Here is a 26,036-nt window from a genome sequence, read left to right as displayed (position 1 = left end):
GAACTCATACGCACAGGAAGCCTCTGAGCACATAGAGAGTGAGAGAGACAGAGAGAGAGTAAAAAAATAATAAAGACAACGCCTGCCAGTGGGCATTGCAAAATATGTGACGGAACCGCTCATGAACACATGCAGCTTACAAGCTCCTTTCTTAACTGGGCGGATTGTTTCTGAGTGACTATTGGGTGAACTGAGAGGGCAGAATGTCACGACGGGACCAAAGGTTTCGGAGAGGAATGAAAGGACGGTAAGAGCTGCTGTTGTTAATTTGTGAGATGTTTATGTGCAAGAGTGAGAGAAGAAGAGAGAGAGAGTATGATACAGTGAACGAAAGAGAGAAATAGAATCTAAGCAAATTCTAGCTCAACATCTGTTATACTTCCTCAAACCACGACAAACAGATAACGTAAGTAACCTGTGCTTCAATATTCTTTACACTTTCAAGAAAAGTTACAAAACAACTTGCCAGGTATCCAAGCAGCGAACAGCGCAATCCATAAGTACGACTTTTTAGGATCCACGTGTTTTACCCCATCAACTAATCTTCCTCAGGTCTATATCAAAGCATACGGAATAAACTAGAAATGCTCATACATATAATACATACATAATACTTTTAAGACAATATCCTTGTAACACCCAACACAATACAATTACATCAAAAGAACTATTGTTTTTTAAAGGAAATCCAGCAGGTCAACACAGACAGAGCAGGGAGGAAACCACGGCAGGACAATATGTCATCCAATTCTTAACATCTGACCTATGTTCATGTCCTGACGTCAAAACATATACAGCGGGTGTTGGTGTGTCCGAAGCTCCACTTTTAGTGACACAGGAACAGATCTTAGACCAGAGAGGAGGTGTACGAATGGCTAAAGATAAGAGAAAGATGCAGCACAAGCCAGATGAGGGGAATACTTTCAGGTCGAATAAAGAAATGTGAGGAGATGTGTGGCAATAGGAAACAAAGAGAGGATAAATTCTCTGGATATGTGTCTGGACTGAATCCAGGGTTTTCTTGCAACCAGATGTTTAGATGGAATAGCAGATGTGAAGCTGGAAGGTTCCACATCCGTTGCCCGCAGCACAATAACAAAGACAGGAGGTCGAAAATAAAGCTGCAGCTGTGTGATGGTTTTATTACTTCATTATTTCCTCAGCAATGAATGATAGGCAGGTCTAATAGATCTGCAGTATCTACAGTACTTCCCACAGTACACAACATCCCCACCAGCACACACAGTAACTGTTAGGACTAGAGATTCCTGTTGGTAACTGTATTTACTCTACTCAAGTCCTAATGAATATGAGCTGTAGTGAACCTAACCTAACCTTCATTACTACATCAACTACAAGTAATAATCATAGATTACCATACTGCTCCACTTTACTAATGAATGACTTAAAGTGATCCTATTCCAATTTCATGAAAGGGTTTGCATTGTCTACCATGACAAAACATACAAGAGGTTAGTTACGAGTCTTACAGCAGCAGAAATGGTTACTTTGGAAAAAGAAAAAGAGGAACTACTTGGTATAGTTGTCAAACTAGTGACACTGAAGCAAACACCACATCGATGACTGATTAGTACCAGAAGCTTAAAGTGGAATCATATTTATTACTAATTTATGTTTTGTTACAAGATATAAAGCTGCTCTGACGATACAATTAACTATTTTCCTAATGCAATCAAGTTTTTTTTACAAAATAACATCACAATGAAATGTTGTGAAGTTGAGTCTTGACCTTCCCAACTACTTTCTTCTCAATACTAAGGCCACCTTTTCATTTTCTATTGTAAGGAAAGCATGGCATTCATAGTTGAGGTAAGGAGAGAGGAAACATGAAGCTGTTGTCTGTCCAGGAAGTCACCTCCCACTCCGGTTGTAGTGTCGGACAGATAAGGAAGCAGGGTTTTATTGTAGATAGGTATTATTCTACATTCAGTTTAAACCAGGATGCCACACAAAGTTTCTGTTTGAAGATTTGAAAGACTGAAAGTGAAATGTGCTGGATTTAAGGAATGAGTGGTTTTAAAGAGGCAGTAATGCATTTTGTTTAGTTTTCTTTTGCAATCTTTGCATGAGTGTGCCCATGGGAAACTACCATTAAGTTAAAGTGTTTTTGTGAAGACATGTGACTGACCAGCGACCCTGCATGAGTAGTCCTTTTGTAGGAAGCAGTATTAGTTTGGCAGCCGGCTGAATGTGCTCTCTGTCACGGTGACATCAGCAGTGAAGATAACTGTGTTCCCTCCAGGCATATGCTAGAGAAACACCAGCAACTAAATGTCTCAGCTTCAGTTTATTGACTAATAAAGGAACAACGCAAGGAAACATGTTATAGAAAACTAAACCAATTGAAGCTGAAAACTGAACTGAAGATGATCATTTATGGCTCAACTGACCTTGAAGTCTAGCAGGTCAACTCCTCTCCTCAACTCCTCCTTTCCTCTAGGCTCACATTTCTTTGCTTGGACACACCTCTGAAGTATATATCATCTTACGGCCTAAATCTGAACCTACATCTAACTTTCTCGTTTCATCTTTCTCATCATCTCATTGTTTCAACATCCTACTCTCGATCTCTCTTCCCTGATTCCCTCTTTTCTTTAGGTGTTGTGAATGTGGCTGTATCCTGTCTCACTGGTACTATGAAAGAGAGGGACAGCTCTACTGTAAGAAGCACTACTGGGATCGTTACGGAGAGCACTGCCACGGCTGCAAGGAGACCATCACAACAGGACTCATTATGGTAACATGATAATCCCTGAAAATAAGACACAATGTGTCTTGTGTGGCGGTATAATATGGTGAATAACATGATAATTCAATTAATAATGAATTATTATGAACTAATCACAATAACTGCTTAAATCACTAAAATGCTAGTTAATAAAAAAGGGTTAAAGCCATGTTGCACAAAGCAACAATTTCAATTACACTGCCACTCTAATACTGTAATAGAACTGTAAAACTGTTCCTTACCAAACATTTTTTGTCTATGCAGGCCACAAACCTTACTATACATGCACTTCTAGACTATACAGGAAGAGGAAAGCCCACTTTCCTGACAGTTTTGGTCTTGGTCTTATTTTGTGATGCTGACTAACATTTCATTATAATTAGTCATCACAGGTTACGATTCAACAAATAGCCCCAAGGTCCAGTCACCATAGCAGATAATCCTCCTTTCTGTTTTTCTGCTTACTCATTGTAAAACATTTTGAACTCAGTCAGGAGCAAATTGACTGATAGTTAGAGAACTAGTTTAAAAACAGCTGCTTTATTGATCACTCAAAACTACCATTTGCTCAAACTCACAAGTGGCCATTCAAATATCAAACATGTACATTATGTAATATTCACAGACAGGAATCTGGCAAGAATCTCACTATAAAAAATACTGAATCTCAGTATGCTACACCAAATATTCAAACATTCAGTCTTCCTGCCTCTTGGTTTCCTCCTGGTATGAAAGTAAATGCTTTTCTTTCTTTCAACTCTCACACCAGAGGATATCCTCTGCAAACATCCTGACACTAGGTCTAGGCCTTGATGCAGGAATGTACAGAAAAAACTCTTCTAATTCAAAACTGCATTTGGCCCCTAAAATCTGACCCCACCAAACATCACCTTGTAAAAATTATTATTCCCATGGCCTCTGCATTGTGCTTTACTACACTGCCTCCCTGTATAAACAGGTTGCTGGAGAGCAGAAGTACCACCCTGAATGCTTCACTTGCATGAGCTGTGAAATGTTCATTGGAGATGGGGACACCTACACGCTTGTCGAACGCACCAAACTCTACTGGTAAGTTTGAAGCTGAAAGAAATAAAAATGTCCTCTGTATAACTTCATGTGGAATAGAAAGGGTTAAATAGAAAGGTAAGGTTTTTATAGATCTGATTGTTTTGTCTATTCTGCAGTGGCCACTGTTTCTGTCAGGGTGTTGTATCAACTGTGAGGTCAGCGTCTCCACTCACCAAGAGTCCCCACATGGTGGCACTGGTGTCTCTCCCTCCCCACCCAGGTGGCCGAAGAGGCCTGACTATAGCCACTGACCTCAGCCAAGACAAAGGCCCTCTTGTCACTGTGACAGGGTGAGTCTCCAACATAGCCAAGTGTGAATTTTGCATTTAATTTCTGCTAAACTCCTATGCAACACCCATGGCTCATTTTCTGTTTTAGCCCATCTTTCCTTGAACCCTTCACTTATTGTCATTCTCCCTCAGATTAGACTCAGCTGCCCTCAGCCCTGACCTGCTGTCCTCGGTTCACACTGGAGACCGAGTACTGGAGGTCAACGGCATCCCTGTTCGCAATGTTTCCCTTGACGAGGTAGGCCTCAAACCACCCACTGATTCATACTTCCAGGAGTCCACAAAAATAAGTTAGACATAAAAACCAATACAAAGTCACTAAATGTCAACAACATATCCTTTTTCTAGATAAACTGTGTGATCCAGGACACAAGCAGACCACTGCAGCTGACCATTGAACACAACCCGCAGTCTCCTGACAACCTACTTCACACAAACAATCCAGAGGACGACATCAGCAGTTCTGACCCCTGTATCTGCGACAAACTTGCTTCAACCCGCAAACTCGGGAGTCTGGAGGAAGAGCCAAGTCCAGGGGAGGAGACAGATGAACGAATCAGCCTCTCGTCACCTCAGCACCAAGGAACCATGGGAATGCGGTCCAGACACATTCTGTAAGTGCTGACTATCTGCATTAGTCCCCTCTTTCTCTTTATTTAAGGGTATTTCACACCTACTTTGTTTGGTCCAGACTTTTGGACTTTTCAGTTTGATCCAAACCAAAATTACACCAACCTCCCCCAGACCACGTACAGTCCAGACCAAACAGACGAAATTTGGTCCAAGGAAAAGAGGTCTGGATCAAACTGAACCATGGTTTGGTTTGTTTCTAGTGTGAAAGTATTTTTTTGGATGGTTCAGACTTTCAGACCATTTACAGGAAGTTTGGTGGTTCCTGTGTAAACCGGACACAATCAAATGCACAGAGAAATGCTTTGAAATAAGTACACAATTAGGCTATAAATTGCCCGGGACAGCTCCTCTTTTGAAACAGTCGGCCACTATGTAAGCAAATTGCTACTCACCTTGTAGGTCTCTCCTTAAACGGAGGAACAGAAGCATTGCTTGCAGTCTTCACCTCCTTTCCTGCCAGCAACAATATAATGTTCGCACAACAAAGATGTTTATTTGGTGAATTTACACTAGCCTCGAGTATAGTTGGTGCTGCAGGTAGCGTCCTATAATAATAACAATATAGTGGCAACGAATTTGCATCTGTTCATCCCTAATTCATTCAGTCTTGTCAAAGCTACCAGTGGAACTGACAATATGCTGACCTCAGACACATGTCCATTTACAAACCAATCAATGTCAAGAATAGGGAGACCCAGCCCACATAGATGATGACGACAGGACACAAGTACCATGTAAAGTTCTTTAGTTTGCTTGTATAATTGTAATGTGAAACCTAACCAAAACTAACCAAATGTATCCAAATGTCTCAAAGCAGACTTTCAGGTGTGAAAGACCCCTAAGTCTTTCTTTTCTGTCTCAGGCGCAGCTGTAGTATAGATAAGTGTCGTCCATCCCTTGGAGCACTGCCACTTTTATCTCAAAGGAGAGACATGGTTCGCTCAGAGTCTCTTCGTGTAGACCCTGGAGATCGGACCCATCGCATATTCAGACCTTCAGACCTCATCCATGGAGAAGTACTTGGCAAGGGCTTCTTTGGACAAGCTGTCAAGGTACCACAGCTACCTTAGTCCATCACTTTTACTATCACTTTTCCCTTTTGATCATTATGCCTCACTTTATTGTCAGTTTGCCTTTGTAAGACTGATTTTAACCAGCATTGTGATTAAACTTTTGCTGTCAAGGTTACACATCAGGAGACTGGGGAAGTGATGGTGATGAAAGAGTTGATAAGGTTTGACGAAGAGACACAGAAGACTTTCTTAAAGGAGGTAAGTGGTCATTTGAGCAGGAAAGGCCACACACAAGCAGGGAGTTAACCTCACCAAGTTAACCTCCACAGCACACGCCAACCCCACAGGTGGTCTCTTTATTTACAAAAGCAATTCAAAAGCCATAATACATTTGAAATCTAAGAGGTCTAACTTAAGGAAGATGGGTGCTCTTCACTATTAAAGCCCACTATTTTTACAAGATTTTACAGCATCAAGAGGGTTACTAGGTGACTATCTTACCTATGAGCTATTTTCATCTTGCAACATGACGTCTTAACCATATTTCCTCTCAATTTGTACAGGTGAAGGTGATGCGCTGTCTGGACCATCCCAACGTTCTCAAGTTCATTGGACTATTTTACAAAGACAAACGAATAAACTTTGTCTCAGAATACATAGAGGGAGGAACTCTCCGGGAGACCATCATAAAAATGGTAAGTTACAGTTTTTCGCAATTGCTAAAACACTAAACCCCATTTTCTGAACCAAATGCTCACTGGCCTAAAGCCATTTGTTGAATCAATCACTCTTTTAGCAAAACCTTAAACAATTTCAGGTAGTTAGACACTTTTTGCAAATCTAATTTTTTTGCGATACTCTAAACACATTCTCACTCACTAAAACACATTTTGCACTGTGATGCACTTGTGTTGGTGGTAAATGGTAAATACATGCAGCAAATGTTAAACACAACTACAACACAGCTGTCATCTTTTACACACAGCAACTCACAATTCTGCACACTTGTTTCTAATGATGTGATCAAACCAACATGTAGTCAAGTCCCTGGCCAGCATAATGGCAATGTCACCCATTGACCAAGCTATAAGTAAGGGACAGGTTGTCTACCGTCATTCAACCTTGGGACCATATAACACTGAAAATTGTCTTACGTTTCTGGGTGGTCTTTGGGATTTTGTTTTTGAGCGTGAGCAGCCAGCAGTGCATCCTGTCTATGGGACAATGTCATCTTTCACTGTGGTGTCCAGCTAAGCAAGTGGATCAACGTCAACCAGCAACCAGTGATTCATAATTGTTTACCTTCAATCATACAGCCCTTTCCTCAATTTTTCTCTGCCTGGTGGTGGAGGGTCTGAAATTCATTTACAGTTTTTCTCGATTGCTTAAACACATCTCTGTGAAATTATGTCTCTTTTTCTCAAAACTCTAAACACAAATCTACAACTTCTCACCCAATTCCCCAAACATCTTATTTTCAGGTCAAAATGAAGCTCTCCACTCAAAAACATTCAATCTTGCTGAAAAACCAAATTTTGCCCTCAGACATAACACACAAGCCCTCAGAAACACACACTACAACACAGTCTTACACACTGGTGAGATAAATTCAAAACAATACTACAAAAACTGATTATTAGTAATGTTGCTTGTGATTCTCCCCCTCAAAAACCTTTTCACATGATGAACACATAATAAATAATAAATGCATACATTTGCACATTTTTTATTTCTTAGTGTATTGTACAGTACAGTATTGTACAACACTAAACAACAAATTATTCTGCCCCAGCGTCCTGTCTTTGGTCTGGGAGAGTCCAGAGATTCTTGTTCTCCACCTCCTCCTTCTCCCCACGTCTCCTCCCTCTACCTTCTCCACCTCCTTCTCGACCTTCTCCTCTGCCCTACTCCTGCTCTGCCTCCTCTTCTGCTCATCTTACTCCTAACCCATCTCCTCGTCCAACTCCTAGGGCCATTCTGAAAGTGCTTGCTCCTCCCTCTCCCTACCTACTTCCACTCTGTTTGCGCGTTCAAGTGGAGGGTCCGCCTCAGTGAGTGCCATCAGAAACCAATGAGGGCAGGGTGGTAGTGGGTTGTTACCCTCCAATGCTGAGTGAACAATGATGCCGGCTTGTTGAAGGTGTGTAACAGCCTTTGCTGCACGATGGGGGTCCTTTCTTTCAAATGTGAATTCCGTGTGACTTTGCCGGTTAACATGTAGGATTTTTAAATTCTGAAACTACCCTAACATTTCATATCGCCATGCTCTTGTCTGACAGACAATAGCCTACAACTGCTGTTTTTATTGAATCGTGTTATTACGATCTTCACCCAAAACTAAATAGCCTACATTAAACAACAAATAACGAATAATAGAATAATAGAATTATAGAACATCGCACATCAACAAGCAACAAAGGCATTAAAGAAAAATAGTTAAGTCTTTATACAATTTAACTGTTTTAAATTCTTCAGACTATATAATGCTTCAATATAATGTTTGATTTCTTTTGAAATGTTGTATGTGTGTATGTAGGCCTAATGTTTTTTTTAAAAAAGATAAAGAGGTTCAAATAGGCTTTTCTTTTCCAATGAATATCATAACAAATTCATAAAAGACTATAATATTTATTTTTTGTAAATATCTATATATAACGTCATAGTATAATATTCGAGATATAACCAAAATCATTTGGTTCATGAACAAACAAAATAAGTGACAAATGCTTTCAGTTTTGTTTTTCTAAAAAACATACTTTTCCTCAACATCAATCCTGAATCTTAATACAACTGCTGTTTATTTGATACACATGTAGCAGTGACTGCAGCTGTAACGTTAGATCCTATTTACGCTGGGGGAGAGGGTAGTTCGTCCAAAAGTTGGCCACTGTATTTATGCCCTACGTGGATTAGGGAGCTCGTTTTGGCTGTGAGGGTGACTCCGACCAGAGTTCGCTCCGTGTCGGAGTGGAAGTGGCAAGGGTCTAGTTTCGGAAAAGTCCCTACTGTTCCTCTTCCTTCACCTCTTGCTCTCCATACTGCTCTTCCTCCTCCTCCTCTCTGGTGTCCTACACCACTTCCTTCAGATTTCTCTGGATCCATTGTTTCAAAACTGAATGAACTGACTCTGGCCCTTTTATCTAGCTACTGAAGGTTCTGATTGTTATCAATTATGACTCTTTGTGTTTCCACCTGGGTAGTTGTGTGCTAATTGAGCTCAGCCTGTGCTGACTTGAGGGAACAATATTGAATGTTAGTGCTTTCTCAATGACCACATGGTGTAGGCAATGAGAAATTAAGGGATTTGTGTGTAGAGTTTAGGGAAATGGGTGTCCTTTTTAAAAAATGGAGTTATGGTTTATAAATTTTAGTTTAAAAGCCTGGTTATAGTGTTTATCCAATTGAGAAAAACTGTACTAGGGAAAATCTCTTACAGGCAATGGAATTGGCCTGTGTTGAGATAGATGTGGAGTATTGTTACAGGCTGCATCCAGCACACCAAAGGGTTTTTCCCCTTTGCTTGGCAAGGGACAAGGATGCATGTGATGTGGACACAGCCCTCTGGCTAGACCCAGCACAAAAAACAGACTTTGAGTTGCACACCATTGTTCTTTGGGCTTACTATATTTTTATGCAAGTGCTGAACATACAGATATTCAATACTGTATTACTTGCTGTAATTACAGTATACTATACATTTACTGTACTAAGTTGTGATTATACTTAAAATTGGAAAGTGTGTTACCTATACGCCAAAAAACATTTTCTGTAAGTACATGCCCTGGACTCTGTGTTCTCAATTTTTTGATGTAGTGTCTAAAGAATGCTCTGTAGTGTTTTACATATTGACTGGCTGTGTTTAAGTTTTGAAAGCATTGTTTGATTTTGAGCATACATTACATGGTTTTGAGGTGATTGTTTGATTTTGCCAGAAGAGTCAGGGGTTTTGTGAATATAGTTGAAAGAATAGATTTTGTTTTTAACGTTTCAAGATGAAATGGATGAAGGTTTCAAAAAATGTGTCTTAGCAATTGTGAAAAACTTTAAAATATGTTGTGGTCTTGTTGTTGTAGGACAAGGATTTTCCCTGGAGTATAAGAGTGGGTTATGCCAGAGACATTGCAGCTGGAATGGTGAGTCTTGTTGGTCATTCTAAGAGTGAAAGGTTCCAATATCCAAAATAAATCCTTAATCTAGTACCAACTTCCCCTAATGTACATAACCTCTCTCCTAAGGCCTATCTACACTCCATGAATGTCATCCACCGAGATCTAAACACACACAACTGCCTGGTCAGAGAGGTAAACAAGTGGTTCCATCACACACATCAGCAAATATCGTCACTGTAAGATATACAAGCTGATCAAATATGACAATTTCCCCGCTGTTTTGCAGCGTTACATCAATATGTTGATTACTTCATGACATTCGAGGAATGTGTGTAATTAGGCTACTGTGAACAAACAAGACTAGGGTTAGGTATTGATAGCTGTCTCAATTTTGGATCCAATTCCAAGTTGTTAAAATAACCAGACTATTTCAACCATTTATCTATTACTTTTAGCTAATCATTTGAACTGATTAGTCATTACTTTTAGATAACTATTTTAATGGTTTATCCAATACATTTAGCTACCTGTTTAGACATCTGTGCTCATTTGCTAATAGTTTTCACTGCAACACTGCCAACATAACCAAGATTAAACAACATAGCATAACTTCTTCATTAAACATTATTAACATTTCTTTCTCTCTCTTCTTGTTTAGAACCAGTCTGTGGTGGTGGCAGACTTTGGACTTGCCCGGCTGGTGATGGAGGAGAGGAATCAGGGCAGAATATCCTCTCTGGAACGGCCTGCAAAGGGGACACTGTCTGAGCTCCGCAGGCCTGACCGGAGGAAGCGGTACACCGTGGTAGGAAACCCCTACTGGATGGCTCCTGAGATGATCCACGGTGAGTGCACGGGCAAGGTTTCAGGCTAGCAGGGGATCGCTTGAAGAATCGTCTGAACCAAGGACCCCCAGGGCACATAAACCCTATTTTATTTATCTCTAGGAGCCCATAAATGAGGCTTTTCTGCTTTGGATCCAGTGGAATTAATTATTAAAATAGTTAAAATTACAAATGTCTCTGTGACTAGGACTTTGGCAGTCATGTGAGACCTCACAGAGTAGGTGTGAAGATTCACGTTGGATTGAGACTTGCATTCCTACAATAAATATTGCTTTCTGTTTTTAATAAAACACTATTCAATGAAAGACAATTTGCTGAGAATGCTTTTCTCAAGTATACCATGCTGGTTTGACATAGGTATACATACTCTACTAAGTGAAGTTTCTGAGCAGTATTGACTAACCACAACTTGCCTCTCGACAGGGAAAAGCTATGATGAACGAGTGGACATATTTTCCTTTGGAATCATGATATGTGAGGTAAGAACATCTAGGCAGAGCAAAATGTTCCTAAAAATATTGATTTCTAAGAATTGAAAAGATGTGGTGCTGAGTATCTTTCTCTGTCTCTCTTAAGATAATAGGTAGAGTGAGTGCCGACCCTGACTACCTTCCCCGGACGAATGACTTTGGGCTAAATGTGGCCAGTTTCCTGCAGCAGTACCACCCTCCACAGTGCCCCTTGGCCTTCCTGCCGCTGGCTGTCCTCTGCTGTGACATGGACGCCGACAAACGGTATCATTGCACAAATCCAACACAACTGCAGCCCTAAATTTCTATAAAGCAAAATATGAGCTATATGTATAATATTGCTCAGTTAGACACTGACCAAGTATCTCTGTTTTATATTTTGTCTATTGTGACTTCATTGTCATCAACTCCACCTGATGGTATCAAAGTCCAGCGGTAGTATTATGTTGTATAGGAAAATGCTAAATACTTTATTCATCCGTTACCTTTAACATTTCAGTCAGAAAATCATGCGGTTATTTTCTGGTCTATATTATAACTGACATATGAGTCCACATACAGCTTTAAGCTTCTATGCAGGACTCTTTGTGCTGCCCAAACAGTGAATAGTTTACAAAAGCAATGCATTACACAAACAAACCAAATACACAATATTTAGTCAATGCACTACTGCAGCAGCGCATATAAGACCTACAACTCCTTATCACTACAACCCTTTGTCTTTCACTCTTTCAGTCCTTCCTTTTCAAAGCTGGAGGAGTGGCTGGAGAACCTGCTGATGCACCTGGATATCGGTCTGCCTCTGCTCTCCGAGTTAGAGCAGCTCAGCAGAGCCTTCTGGCAGAATCACAGCCAGCAAAACCACTCTCACATACAGCACAATACCCTTGATTCTCATGAACAAACCCACTGTTCACAGCCACAGAGACACAGCCCCGACCCCAAACAGAGTCCGGACAATGCAAATAACCACATAGAGCCTAATCACTTCACTCAGAGCCAAGACCATGATAGCACACCTGACAGCCATTCGGACGGAGAGCAGCATGACATGAGCACTGAACAAGACCACTCCTGTTTGAGCAGGCAACATAATGACCACTCACACGACAAGAGCCAGACGTGTTGTAGGTCAACGAGCACAGACTCAGGAAAGAATGGGTCTGAAGCCTATGGACACAATAACACCTCAGGAAAACCAAACGCCCAGTATGAGCCCTCACAGGCGCTGCAGGACAAAAACTCACTGCTAGGACGGTCTAACAGGCCCAGAAGGACATGCAGAGCGCTGTGGGACAGATCTACAGAAGACAGCTCTTTTCTCTGAATGGTTAATCTGATGGACAGCCAAGACAGGACACAGCAACAAAGCCCAGTTTTGAAGGTTAAAAAAAATGAAGCCATTTGTGCCTTTTCAAACAATTGGGAGAGAAGTGAAACATTCATAAAGTAGTATGTGATGGACTAATGCATGGAAAACCTGTAAAGGCCTGAAACCAATCAATACAGATTGATATGGGATATTTTTCATGAAAAGGAGAAAAGATTAGTGTGCAGCTTGATAGCATTTGCTTAGCACATTACATTTGCCTCATATTGCTCTGTAAACGGGTATTTATGTGGTTTCAACTAAAGCCCGACTGATACTGGATTTAGTTGATGTCAGTATTGACATTTCAGAGTTCAAAAATAATTCAATAGAAGTATATTTGGTAGTGCAAAGTTGATAAGGATTCCTTGAAACAACATTATGTAAAATTTGGTGTGTTTTGCAATTTGACATCAAGCAAGCACAACACAAGACATAGCAAGCCAGCTAATAAGTTATTACTTACTACTCCAACAGCTACCAAGAAGGCCAGCTCGGCTCGGCATCTGCATCCTTTCAGCTCTTTTATCTCGCACCAATGAGTAAAAGCCAGCCAGATATTTACTCTTGCTCGGTCGCTCTCTCTTTTTCTCTTCTTCACTTCCTCAGACAGCCTCTTCTTCGGTCTCTTCACAGCCTGTGCCATGATAGATACTACTGAGCTAGCTTCTTATTATTGCTTGCTTGCTTTAGAGTCTTGTTGGCTTGTAGTGCTGTTAAGCATTTCGCTGTTCTCATGATAGGTTTCCTGCCCAGGAGTGCAATACTTCATAGTGCAATACCAAGTGCTCAGGTCCTGGAGTGGCAATGACAGAGACACAGTTCTCAATATTTCATGTCAGCGTACCATCAAAAACTATTCTGAAGCCATTATTTTAAAAGAAGATTACTTCATAATGTTGCTTTAAGTTCCCCGAAATCTGTGAGCGCTCTCAGGTGAACAGACTATGTAATGGAAACACTGTTTTTAAATTACCTCAATGGTCGGGCAGTTTATCAGTTGGGTTCAAGTATCAACTTTGTTCAGTAGCTGTGAATGGCACTTTATACTTTAAGCTACATTGCATACGTCAATTATTTATCAGAATGCCTTATGTATTTTCTGTTGAAAAATTTCAGTCCACATTCAACAACACAATGAGCTGTGAACATATACAATTATAACTGTAACTTAGTTAACTTAATAAAGAGAAATACGAATTTACGCAACTACATTTCAATCATTATTTAACATGAAATGACTTACTATTTATCATATCTTAGAAAAATTTACTCCTACTTTATTATCAAATACTGTTGTTTCTAAAGCAGTCATTTATAATTGATGAAATTACCACACATTTTTGGTATTGTGATATTTCACATTTAATGCTAGCTTAACATTAGAGTAAAGTTACAGTTAACCTACATTGTAAAATTTATGAATGATCTTATGTACCATGAACCAGGTAAGTGATGATAATTGATGATGAGAAATGATCATTTATTTTTTCAAGTAAAGTAGTCAACTAAGGTTAGCCATTTGAACCTCTCATGTGTTAACTTGGTTAAGTTACATCCAATTCACACTTGTAGCCATACGCTAATGTTAAGCATCCGTTTCTCTGAAAGACAACATTAACTCATGAGTCTATTCTAAAGTCTATTTTTTTATTTAGCATTTTTACAAATATACAAGAAATATGTTTAATGCTTTCTGTGTGCTGTACAAAACAGTGTTTGCTTAAGCTAGCTTGGTTCTGTAGCTACAATGGATTCTAACGTAAATCTAATGTAAATTTAGCTAACATTAACTACATTGAAACGTTTGAAACGCATGGCTTCAGCATGCACATTTCAACCGTCCACCTCTGTGGTCGGTATGTAGCAAATACACATATTTCCCCATTTTTTTTTTACGTTGTTTAACGTTACTTACCAGCTTAAGTAAGTTAAACGTTAACAGCTAACGTAAGTTAGCATTAGCTAATTATGTTGTTGTTAACAGCTATGTTAACGTTAACATGTTTTGGCAATGTTACTCTCAGTTTACCGTTACACTGCATGCAGCAATGTGCAGCAATCTTTTTGCTTCTGGACAGTGGAGAAATTGATTAAGTTTTAAGAGTTTTTTAAGAAGTTTCTATGGGCTTCTTTAATATTTAGTTTTTGCCCTGAGACTAAGAATGTCTGTGACTTAAACGTTCACCTAACGTTACTCCGCGCTTAGCCCCATCAAAACTTCCACAAGCTACAAAAAGCTGAGATTTATGGTTTAGCACTATTAGTCGAGGATGGAGACTTAAGTAACGCTAATGGGTTTTACAAATGCACATCTGGCTAACTGTCCTAACTTAACGTTACCTTCCGTTAAAGAGCAGCTTCCCTGAGCTTTTCTACGGGACTATCTCTCACGCAGACGAACAGAACTCTACATGAGATACCACAAACTAGCTTTAATTAATTTAATGTTCATAATAATCATGAAATAATATTACATATTATATTATATTATATTATACAATAATAGTGTTTCGGAAATTATTCTGATTCTTCTTAGTAGCTATTCTTGTTAACATCCTGCACCGAAGTTACTGAGCTGTTGGGGGAATGTCGACCTGTCTGGTTTTAGGCTCCTACACTCTGTTGTACTTAAAACCACGTCAGAGCGGCAGGACTGAGCGGACTGCACCAGCAGCTCAGTCTGTGGACACACACGCACACCATATGTCTCACCACATTTGATTACTTGATGGACAGTTTCTTCTGTCGGATTCATTATAATTGACGTTTATCCATTTACTGCCTCTGATTTGAGGACATTTTGAGAAGCAGGAGCATCATGGACCACATGTCCTCTCCGGTCAGGTTCCGCAGCAGTAAAAAGGGTACGTCTACACGCACACCTGCATTTACACACAAATAGGCTGCATTTAATTTTAAAGCTTTGTTTATTGATGTGAGGAGGGTAAAGCTACTTATATTTTATTCATGTATTTATTTGGCAAGGACCGTTAGCCATAAGGTTTTGTTCTGGTTCTTGTTATCCAGCTGATACAACAAGGCTTTCTGTATTTTATTTATCTTTTTTAACAAACTAACGTTAAATATTTTTTCCCCCATTTTTATGCTATCATCTCTGCTCCAAACAGCTACAACTTTTTCAGAAAACGAGGTAGGGCAAGTTTGCAGAATACTATTTAATGATAGTGTGAATAACTTGTGTGTGTGTGTGTGTGTGTGTGTGTGTGTGTGTATGTGTGTGTTGAAGACTTAAATCTCCAACCCCCACACTGTCAGAGCATTAAAACCTGGGTTAAGCCTGCTGCAAAGCTTTGTGGGTTATTAGAGCTGACAGGTAGAGGGACGCCAGATGAACCCTGAACAGACCAGCAGCACTGTGGCTGTGTGTGGGACCCTGTGGCTCAGGAGATAGAGCGGGTTTCCTGTTAATTGGAAGATTGGCAGTTCAATCCCCAGCTCCTCCAGGTTAGGCAAGATACTGAACCCTGAACTGCCCCTGGTGGCTATTCCACCAATGTGTGATTGTTTCTATTTTAGCACTTAATCTCAGTGTGTGAATGCAAATTAGTGCAAACGCGCTTTGTTTATTGATCGCAAAGACTAGAAAGACATTTGTTCTGCTGTCTTTAGACCAGGTCAGCAGGACTATGAGCACACCTAGTGAGCACCAACCTGAATTTCAGTATTTGGTGCTCACTGGGCAGTGCTCACTGGAGAAATATGTTATCTCCTGTAAGGCAGGTGTATAGGCTTGGCTGTCATAGCTGCTCATGACAGCAAGCAGAGTGGCTCTGGGGAAATTACCAATGAGGTGACCAAAGCAGGCATGGACTGCATAGTCAGTCAAGTTTTCCTGATGATTCATTCAATAGCTATCTGTACATAAGATGCTCCTTAAAAACAATAAAAAATATTACTTCAGTCCAGTTAGTATATCCAGTTTGACCCTGGTGTTCACTAAATTCCAACTCCAGACTGTCTGTTGTTCGTATTTGCACCCCGCCTGGACAGATGGATGAAGGCCTCTGTAATAGTGTAATGGGATCACAGGTCAGGGCTAATCAGTGGAGAAAGGGTGTAGTTAGCCACTACAACAGGAAGTCACCCACTCATCTCATGGTGTCATGTACTCAGAGAGCATGGCCTGTGGTCAACAGCAGATAGTTAGACAGTTAGTGTTTGTCTTTATACCTGTGGTGTTATTATAGCACTATGTTGATGCTATGTGGTTAGCACTGTCGCCTCTCAGCAAGAAGGTTGTGGGTTCAAACCCTGGTTGCCCCGGCCTTTCTGTGTGGAGTTTGCGTGGGTTCTCTCCGGGTGCTCTGGCTTTCTCCCACCATCCAAAGACATGCAGACTAGGTTAATCTGAAATTGTCCTTAGGTGTGAATGGTTGTTTGTCTAAGTGTGGCCCTGCGATGGACTGGCAACCTGTTCAGGGTGTACCCTGCCCCGTAAGCTGGGATTGGCTCCAGCCCCCCACGAACCTGTACGCAGGATAAGCAGTTTATATTATTTTTTATTATTATATAGGATAAGCGGTTTATATTATTTTTATTATATAGGATAAGCGGTTTATATTATTTTTTATTATTATATTTATAGGGGCGGCGCGGTGGTGCAGTGGTTAGCACTGTCGCCTCACAGCAAGAAGGTCATGGGGTTGGTTGCCCCGGCCTTTCTGTGCGGAGTTTGCATGTTCTCCCCGTGTCCACGTGGGTTCTCTCCAGGTGCTCCGGCTTTCTCCCACCATCCAAAGACATGCAGGCTAGGTTAATTGGTGTCTCTAAATTCCCCATAGGTGTGAGTGGTTGTCTGTGACGATGGATGGATATTATATTTAAATTATTATTATATTATTTATTCTTTATATCTTTATTATATTATATCTGTCTGTCTACAGTTTGGACTTGACATTAAAATTAGCCTATTCTACGTCTTTTGTTTGGAGCCCCATTGATTAGAACAATAGGTGGCAAAGTGCAGTAGCATTGATTTTGGAAATAAAGCAAGTGTTGCCACTGCTTTTGACATTTCTTGTCAATCCTTCCCTTGCCTCACCTGACTGCAAGCCCAAAACTTAGAGTACATAGTACTGCATTGCAGGACACTCCTATCAATTAAGGCTTGTTTATCTTCACCTGATATTAAAAACTTAAAATGTTTTCAGTGTAATGTCTAAGATTTCAATGCATAATTTTCTTTTAGTCTTGCTTACATTTTAGTATTTATCTTCCTATACATTACAATACAATATACATTTTTATTGTGCCATAATATTTCAAAACAGATCAGTAAATAGGAAAGAAAAATTCCTTCCTTTTTGGCATTGATTAAAAGTGAGTTATATTTTCCTCCTGTCCTAGTTGTCCAGTCTGTCCATTGAGGACCAGGAGGACACTCAGTTTCCTTTCGCGATGAGGGATCTGCCTCCTGTCTCTCAGCCTGAAGAAGAGCACCAGACACTAGACCACCAGCTACCAGTCCCCCATGAGGTAGAGGGAACTGAGACAGCAACCAATGGGAGACTGCCCAGCCTTCCCAGGACTCCCCCTGTGTCCCATCCCATCCCCTGCCACCCTGCTGTCTCCCCGACAGTCCCTCACAGACCAAATCGCGTGAGACCGGATGCAGCGTTTCAGCCCATGCCACTGAGGAGGCAGCTTGCCTCTCAGGTGTCTATGGACTGTCCACTCAGCCCTGTCTCCCGTCCACTCAGCCCCTGGGGACGCTTCGACCCCTACGACTGTCAAGAGGTGTGTTCCTGTGTGCTTGTTACCTGTGCATGTGCATCTTCATGACGAGTATGTGTGCAGAAGAATTTTCTGTTATTGTCTACTGTCACACTTTCTGCTTTTGTGATGTAGTTAGTTTTGAGTGTTTGGAAGATGGAATGACCTGGCTTTCCCAAATAGAAAACAAAAAGAAAGACGTAAAACTACGCAATAATCATTGGTGAGCTAAATTAAACTACTGACTTAAAAATCATGTCAATAATTTAAAATACTTAATAAACAGGTCATGAAGCTGCAACAGCAAGTGTCCAAATATGCCCCTATGTCACATAATGTGTGTTTACTTCACTTCCTAACATTTATACATAATTCTGAAATCATACTTTATGTTCTAACACACAAATGTTCAAGAAAAGACTATTTACTTCTTAGTACATCTCTAAACCCTTACCCCTACTGTCAGATGTCCTTCTTGTACACTACACAGCAAAATACAGAGTGAGTTAAAACAGAGGTCACACATGAACTGTCATGTTAAAAAAAGAGCTGCATGTCTATGTGGTTAAGAATTGTTAGACCACACTTATCACTGCTGTTCTGCACACAAAGTGCAGCTTTGCTGGTATATAAAGATGAAAAAGTCTATTGTTTCCTCCTCCCTCGGCTCACCCAGTCTTCCTCCTGAAGAGGGAACGTGCAGTCAGGTCCCATGATGCTTTGCAGTGCAGCACATAGACTTGTGAAGCAGAGGATGCAGATTGTGACGAGGGTCAGATTGTGATGGGGCCAAGTCAGGCCACAATGTTTGTTACTGTGACTACCATGTTACCGTGACTGTAACGTAACTGTAACATACAGTACTCACTCTCTTAAAGGTGGTGTGTGCAATTCTGGAGAAATCCAATACCATGACAAATACCATGATATAGAGTGAAGATCAACGCAGCAAGTAATGTGACTAACATTATCTAAGTCATGGGTCTGCAAACTGTGGCTACAGTTGCTGCTGCAAAGCTAACACGCAGAGAGGAAGAGTTTCCCATTTACAGAGCCAGGGCTGTGTATCAACACCGGATTGTTTATCAGTGCACAAACACAGAACGGTAAGCTAGCGGACAATGAGGAGATATTTGCTGAATTTGACAAAAAGACGTGTATTGGATTAGAATCGCTAAACTTTAACAATACAATGAGTACAGCAACATCAAATTTACAATTCACTAAGCAGCATGTAAAGATTTTAAGTAAATATGTTTTAGCACCAGAGGGAGAATCAGAATACATATGTGGAGGTTTGACAGGGTTATTGATCACCAGTAAATGACTGATAACTTCACCAGTGCTGATATTTCAGGATTTCGACACCCTTTGTCTGACCTGTATTTATTTTGCAACAACAATGCTGGCACTGTAGCTCAAAGGAGAGAGTAGAGATGGTAAACTTACAAAATGCAATAATATCCCAGTATTTAGCATCATATTTGAAATAATGGTTTGTGTTCACCTGTTAAGTTCTTACTTATAAACAACATGCACATACATACATGTTATGTTTGTGTTTTCTGCAGGATCAGGACAAGGAGTATGTGGGTTTTGCCACATTGCCCAATCAGGTTCATAGAAAGACAGTAAAGAAAGGTTTCACATTTACGCTAATGGTGGCAGGTGAGTCCTCCAATATGTCTGCTTACTGGGATATTTTAACAGTTTTGATTGAGAGTTTAGATTTTTATTTTCGTGACTGAATGTAACATCTTCCCTATAAGGAGAAACAAATCACACCATCATATACATCAGAGTGGATCTCAATAAACTGATATCTTCTTGTTTTATGTGTAAAGGAGTACTTTTTTGGTAAAGTTTTTGTTATTATATATGTTGAAATATGAGGAATATAGACATTGCACAGTTGGATGTGATATTTTACTCAAGCTGCTTCAAGAATCAGGGTTGTAGAGTCTCTCTCTTTCTAGGGGAGTCTGGCCTCGGTAAATCCACACTTATCAATAGTTTGTTCCTCACGGACCTCTACAAAGACAGGAAGGTTCCTAATGCACAAGGTAAGATAAGTTCTATTGTTTATATACATGTTGTCCGTGTAAATGAAGTAGGAGAGTAGCTGGAATAAGTAGATGTATAGTCTTAGATTATTAGCTGTCATTTTTCTAGTGCAAAATGTGATGCTGATCTCTGACATTGAAGTGTGTGTTTGTGCGCTCGTATACGTGTTAGTATACACTGTTCACAATGTGCCTGTATATATTTAGTTACTTTGCACTTGCATGTGTCTGCAGAACGGATCAATCAAACAGTCAACATCGTCAAACACGCAATAAGCATTGAGGAGAAAGGAATCAAGTTGAGGCTCACCACCATAGACACACCAGGTTTTGGAGACGCCATCAACAACACAGAAAGGTCAGGTCATCGACATGCGCCTGCAATAGTGTTCTCCTCCTGCAAACTCAAACCAGCTTGACTCAGACGTGACACATTGTTGCTTTGGTGGCACTGCTGCTCTGTTGGACATGGTTGACAGCTAGAGCAGAGACAGGCTCCAAGGTTTTCAACCAGACTTCAACTCTTAGCATCGCAAGCACACAGAATATGATTTTATTTTGAAATAGCTCATGTCATATACTGCCAGTTCTCCACCAGGGTTGTTGTTTTACTCACAGAGATTTTATATGTTTACATCAGCTGGAAACCAATAGAAGACTACATCGATCAGCAGTTTGAACAGTACTTCAGAGATGAGAGCGGGTTGAACAGAAGGAACATCCAGGACAACAGAGTCCACTGCTGCCTCTACTTCATCTCCCCATTTGGCCACGGGTACACTGACGCTGTGTTTTACTTCTGCACATAAAGCTAATGTATTAACAACAATACTGCAGTGGCCTCGTCTTAAAGTTGTTCAAAATTTTGAACAAATGTGTTTTTGTCCCTTCAGTCTTCGACCTCTGGATGTCGAATGTATGAAGGCCTTGCATGAAAAAGTCAACATAATTCCTGTATTGGCCAAAGCTGACAGCATGACACAAGCAGAGGTTTGGAGAAAGAAGATGAAGGTATGAAATTATTAACACCCACACACAGACACCACAGCCCTGGCCTGGACTGAGACACATACCTGAAGCCACAGGTTCTTTGCTATATTAATCAGATTTCCAATGTACATAAAAGAGTACCTCAGCGATTTAGCATTGCACTTCCAACTCCTAAGAGACATATTAAACAAGAGAACAGACACCCTAGCTTGGTGTAGCACTTTAGCACACGGGGGCCTTGGGGGGAAAAGTTAGGACTATTCCCCTGACTGACAGGGGCCCCAAAAAATAATTATAAACTAATATCAAATTATATTATATATACATAATATAAACCATTATCATTGAGTATAAATATATTTCAAATATAATAATAAAATGAATGATCTCTTTGTTTTTACTTGCTTTTGGCAGTAAAAATTAAAAATCCCCAATGACAAAAAAGTAAACAGCCACCGCCCTGTATCTGCATGAAATGGTTTGGTCCTGCCTCAGCGCACTGTATCAGTGACAAGTTTAGTTGCAGTCGTAGATGCGCCAGAAATACAGTGATTACAATGTTGCCTAGTAAAACCAAAATCTGGTTTTCAAAATAGGAAAGAGAGGAAAGACAAAGGAAAGGATGCCAATCTGGAACCCAATTTTTCCCCAAGAAAGGTGGGCAGCCTTTAGTCTGTGAGTGGTGTTAACCTGTTGGCTTAATGTCCACAGTGGAATAAACTAGCTAGCTACAGACTAGTGTTAGCCAACATTTCCTCAACATTTAATCAGTGCAAGGAAACGTTTAGCAAGACATTCATTTTAAATTGTTGTCCCCGCCCCTTTTAGCAGACTAACAACAGATGAGTCAGCAGCACCCCAGTCTCCCCGTAACTGTAGCCTCCATGTCCCAGTGAAGAAGGGGAGCAACATGGTGATAATGACATGCCAATTAGCATCATTCCAGGGAGTCTGTGGGGATCTCTTGCCCTTTTTATCATAACAAAAAATATTAATGACAGAAATTCAAACACAAATTATTTTCTCACATAATGATCATTATGAAATAAATAAAATTAAAAAACACCTTCCTGTCTGTACTGGATGCTGGACAGCAGCTTACCTCAGCATTAAAATGATCCAGTTTGATACGCTCATTTAGATTGAGTTATGGCCGTTAAATGACATCTATAGATACAGACTTTATTATTCCCATCATGAAGAGAAATTTATTTGAGAAGCAAATAGTGAACTGCATCCTGTATGCAGACTTGCATGTACAAATCACCAGCAGTAAATATTGTGCTAGTACTAGTATTAAACTACAAGAAGCCAGACACTTGCAAGCCTTTAATTAGTTATGTAAAGCCCCCCCCGCTTTAGCATGCTAACATTTGTTAATTAGCAAAAAAAACACAAAGTACAGCTGAGACTGATGGGAATGTCATTAGTTTAGCAGGTATTTGGTCATAAAATAAAGTATTGTAAAAAACAAAATGTTGACCTGATGATACAAAGTGAAGAGATCACCAACGTTATTACAATTCATCCTGATGGGGAGATGAATGTTTGCACCGAATTTCATGTCAGTCCATCCAATAGCTGTTTAGATATTTTGCTCAAAACCATAAATGTGAACCTCATGGTGGCATTAGAAGAAAAGTCATCCTCTCTGTCTGTTCAAAATTTTGTGGCAACTCATCCAATAATTGTTGATAAATGTTTGTCTGGACCAAACAGACCAACATCTTTTACAGCCACAAGCTATAAAAAAGAACATCCAAAATCGACAAAGAAGAGGCCAAAATTTCCTGACTTTTAGTCCCTAACCCAGAAACACTGGATTTGCTTCCCATAGTGATAGTGTCTCAACAAAGATTAGTCATTGAATGGGAATTAGTAACATTTGGAAGCTCCAAGAAAAGGACTTGAAATAAGCCTTTTTGTCGATTGGCCATCCAGTCTCTGTAAAGAAGTTTTTTTTTTTCAAACATTGTTATTTTAATGTACTGTAGATCAGAGAGGAGATCAAGCAGTTTGGGATCAACATCTACCAGTTTCCCGAGTGTGATTCAGATGAAGACGAAGACTTTAAGAAACAGGACCAGATACTGAAGGTTCTTCACTTGACTCATTTCATTTCTCGTGGCTGCAATGTGCCTTCTCATCTGCCCAAAGACTGACCGAGTTATTGTTTCTACTTCTCTCTGCAGGACAGCATCCCGTTTGCAGTAATTGGGAGTAATGTTCAGGTGGAGAATAACGGTCGCAAGTTTAGGGGTCGTGTCTATCCCTGGGGTGTTGTGGAAGGTATTACACACAAACACACACTCAATATTTATAGCTTTTAATTAAAATGTTTTGTTTTTATTAGCTTTTACAGTGGCTTTGGTATTTCTTTCCTTGGGTGGTAATTTCACTTTTCAGGTTCACTTTTCCTTAACAGACTGAATGAATTTATAATAATCTGCTTTTAGCACCCTGCTTTTGTGTCAACAGAGCTGTTGTTGTATTTGTGTAAAAGTCTGATCCAGTAACACGTTGTCATTGCATGGTCAGTGGAGGACCCTGCTCACTCGGACTTCTTGATACTGAGGAACATGCTGGTGAGGACGCACATGCAGGATCTGAAGGACGTGACGCGGGAGACGCACTATGAAAACTACAGAGCACAGTGCATCCAGAACATGACGCGCATGGTGGTGCAGGAGAGGAAGCGCAGGTAGGCAGGTAGACTGACTGGTTGATTGAACACATTAGGCTCAATACGGGCTCTTAGAAAGAAAAATAACAATGTCACAATGGTGTGAGATGTGTTCTGTGATGATATAAATAGATGCGGTTCTTCTCTGTATGTTTGTGGGTGTGAATATGGGTTTTAGTTTGCGTGAGAAGTATCGAGAGGTGAGTGAGGCGGAATTTCCGCTGCCGCTGGCCCCCGTTGACACCGAGACAGAGAGACAAATCTTTGAGAAGGACGAAGAGGTACGTTTCCCACATTGACTCAACCGTTCATTCACTCAGTTATAGAGGTAATCACCTCTCCTTCATTCATTCCCCTCTGCAGCTGAGGAGGATGCAGGAGGTGCTGGAGAGGATTCAGGAGCAGATGCGGCAGAGCCAGAGAAGTGGCTGCTGATTCTCCCATAATTCCCTGGGAGAGGAGACGAGTGCCCAGGAACACAGAGGAGGTGCTGTTTATGAAGCCGGACGATCAAATACAGATGGAACTTGTATAAAAAGGATATCAGCCATATTGCATTCAGTTCTTTATCTGATTGCTGTTCCCCAGGACAACGTCAGTCAGCAAAACAGTGAGCGAGGCTGGAATCATGGTTCTCCGACATAAAACGTTTCTGTGGGTTTACACAGAAAGGGTTGATATGGGTAATTGTGGATTACTCAGGCTTCTAAAGGAGCATCCAGCAAGCTGATTGCCTGATCCAACTCCTGTCAGAAGGAAGAAACATGCGTGAACTTTACACTCTGTACAAGTATAAAATACATTGGCCCAATCCCAATCTCCACACTCACAGACTCAGAGATCTTTAGACACGTTCCTGGTAAGTCCGTGAGGGCTTAGGGCTGTCCCACTGTTAAATTGTCAAGTGCATCAGGGCTGTTGCAGACATTTTGAGCCCTTTTTACACACTTACTGTAAGTCTACATTTCTGCAGACTTTGCCTGAGGGAATAACGCACAGTTCACAGCATTGTGACGTTAAACCAGGGGAAGCCCAGAGGTGTTTAAAAAGGTAAACAAACATACAAGGAGCAGCTACAAGAAAAACGAAATGTACATCTAAGTGTATGATGCTATTTTGATAAAAACGAGCAAATTGTTTGACAATTACCTCTCATCTACTCTGTAAGGGAAGATCCTGGAACACGTTCAAATCAGGCAGTCTACCAAGTGCCTTGGCCGTGAGGAAAGTAAAACACGTAAATAAACAGTCCCAAACCCACAATTGGACGTAACATGTCACAAAGTGCTCTCCCATAATACAAATTTGGGCCCTTGCAACCTCTCGCACTCAAGCACATACCAGGTTATGTCCACTAAGTCTGTAAGGGTTATTGACGGGAGTTACAGCTCTTTAAAGGGAGCTGAATGTTATGGTCCATTCCTTTCCCAGAGTCAGGACTTTCTGTTCCCAAATGGCTCTTCATGTAATACCACTTCTGTTGTTACATTTGTTGCAAGAAATAAATATGCAAGAGGGAAGGGATCGGCTCTCAGACGGGACTCATAGAGCTTGTTCGCGACTGACACATCACTAGTGAGAGTACAGGGTTCTGGGTTTAAAGTGGAGTTTGGGATTGGGTCTTAGTCACGCTAAACTCCCGGGCATGTTTATTTACATGCAGCTAGGAGAAGCATGTTCCAGCCTTAAGCAGCAACAGGCTCAATGGTGTTCAAGAGCACGCCAGGTCACAGGTGGGTTGATTCTGTGATTTTCAGGTATGAGTGACTCTATCCAAAGACAGAGTTGTTCTGCTGTTACAATTAATTTGTTTTATTACTGTGTTGTAATCTTGATAAGATTTAACTCTGCCATCTAGGGATCATTGTTATTGTTGATGTTAGCGTTGGGTTTTTATGTAAAGTTTATTTTTCATGTTTTATTACTTGAGTCAAGTTTTTTTTTTTTTCCTTTTTGCATTTTTAATGTTGCTGTTTCATAAGGACAAAAAAACAAAATAAAAATAAAAAAAGCTTTCT

At 40.5% G+C, this 26,036-nt stretch overlaps 2 protein-coding genes across 2 annotated transcripts; both read left to right on the top strand.

The window, feature by feature from the left end:
* Window positions 1-13,750, top strand: LOC119894840 (LIM domain kinase 1-like). The gene is made up of 15 exons (XM_038707530.1): window positions 1-247; window positions 2,620-2,758; window positions 3,708-3,817; window positions 3,934-4,107; window positions 4,240-4,345; window positions 4,456-4,721; window positions 5,603-5,792; window positions 5,925-6,011; window positions 6,317-6,448; window positions 9,827-9,886; window positions 9,989-10,054; window positions 10,521-10,707; window positions 11,131-11,186; window positions 11,284-11,441; window positions 11,913-13,750. Exons 1-15 carry the CDS (start codon window positions 204-206, stop codon window positions 12,502-12,504), a joined length of 2,367 nt encoding a protein of 788 aa, XP_038563458.1. The 5' UTR covers window positions 1-203; the 3' UTR covers window positions 12,505-13,750.
* A 76-nt stretch (window positions 13,751-13,826) lies between these two features.
* On the top strand, window positions 13,827-25,981 carry LOC119894842 (septin-5-like). The gene is made up of 13 exons (XM_038707532.1): window positions 13,827-15,413; window positions 15,678-15,700; window positions 17,917-18,306; window positions 19,854-19,950; window positions 20,259-20,345; window positions 20,580-20,703; window positions 20,986-21,120; window positions 21,239-21,356; window positions 23,330-23,431; window positions 23,528-23,624; window positions 23,874-24,036; window positions 24,197-24,299; window positions 24,382-25,981. Exons 1-13 carry the CDS (start codon window positions 15,368-15,370, stop codon window positions 24,451-24,453), a joined length of 1,557 nt encoding a protein of 518 aa, XP_038563460.1. The 5' UTR covers window positions 13,827-15,367; the 3' UTR covers window positions 24,454-25,981.
* The last annotated feature ends 55 nt before the right edge of the window (window positions 25,982-26,036 follow it).

The sequence above is a fragment of the Micropterus salmoides genome, unplaced genomic scaffold (assembly GCF_014851395.1).
Source record: "Micropterus salmoides isolate LMB-PRFRI ecotype aquatic unplaced genomic scaffold, ASM1485139v1 Ms_hic_scaffold_9, whole genome shotgun sequence".
Classification (NCBI taxonomy): Eukaryota; Metazoa; Chordata; class Actinopteri; order Centrarchiformes; family Centrarchidae; genus Micropterus; species Micropterus salmoides.
The sequence above is the reverse complement of the archived record's forward strand: the minus strand, read 5'-3'. Positions and strand labels throughout refer to the sequence as shown.

What these genes read in the sequence shown, in the direction of transcription:
- LOC119894842 (XM_038707532.1), top strand. Translation starts at nt 15,368, where the DNA reads ATGGACCACATGTCCTCTCCGGTCAGGTTCCGCAGCAGTAAAAAGG. An exon ending in ATTTACGCTAATGGTGGCAG is followed by an intron (nt 19,951 to 20,258) that starts GTGAGTCCTCCA and finishes CTCTCTTTCTAG; the next exon opens with GGGAGTCTGGCCTCGGTAAA. An exon ending in ATCTCCCCATTTGGCCACGG is followed by an intron (nt 21,121 to 21,238) that starts GTACACTGACGC and finishes TTGTCCCTTCAG; the next exon opens with TCTTCGACCTCTGGATGTCG.
- LOC119894840 (XM_038707530.1), top strand. Translation starts at nt 204, where the DNA reads ATGTCACGACGGGACCAAAGGTTTCGGAGAGGAATGAAAGGACG. An exon ending in TCACAACAGGACTCATTATG is followed by an intron (nt 2,759 to 3,707) that starts GTAACATGATAA and finishes CTGTATAAACAG; the next exon opens with GTTGCTGGAGAGCAGAAGTA. An exon ending in ACAACTGCCTGGTCAGAGAG is followed by an intron (nt 10,055 to 10,520) that starts GTAAACAAGTGG and finishes CTTCTTGTTTAG; the next exon opens with AACCAGTCTGTGGTGGTGGC.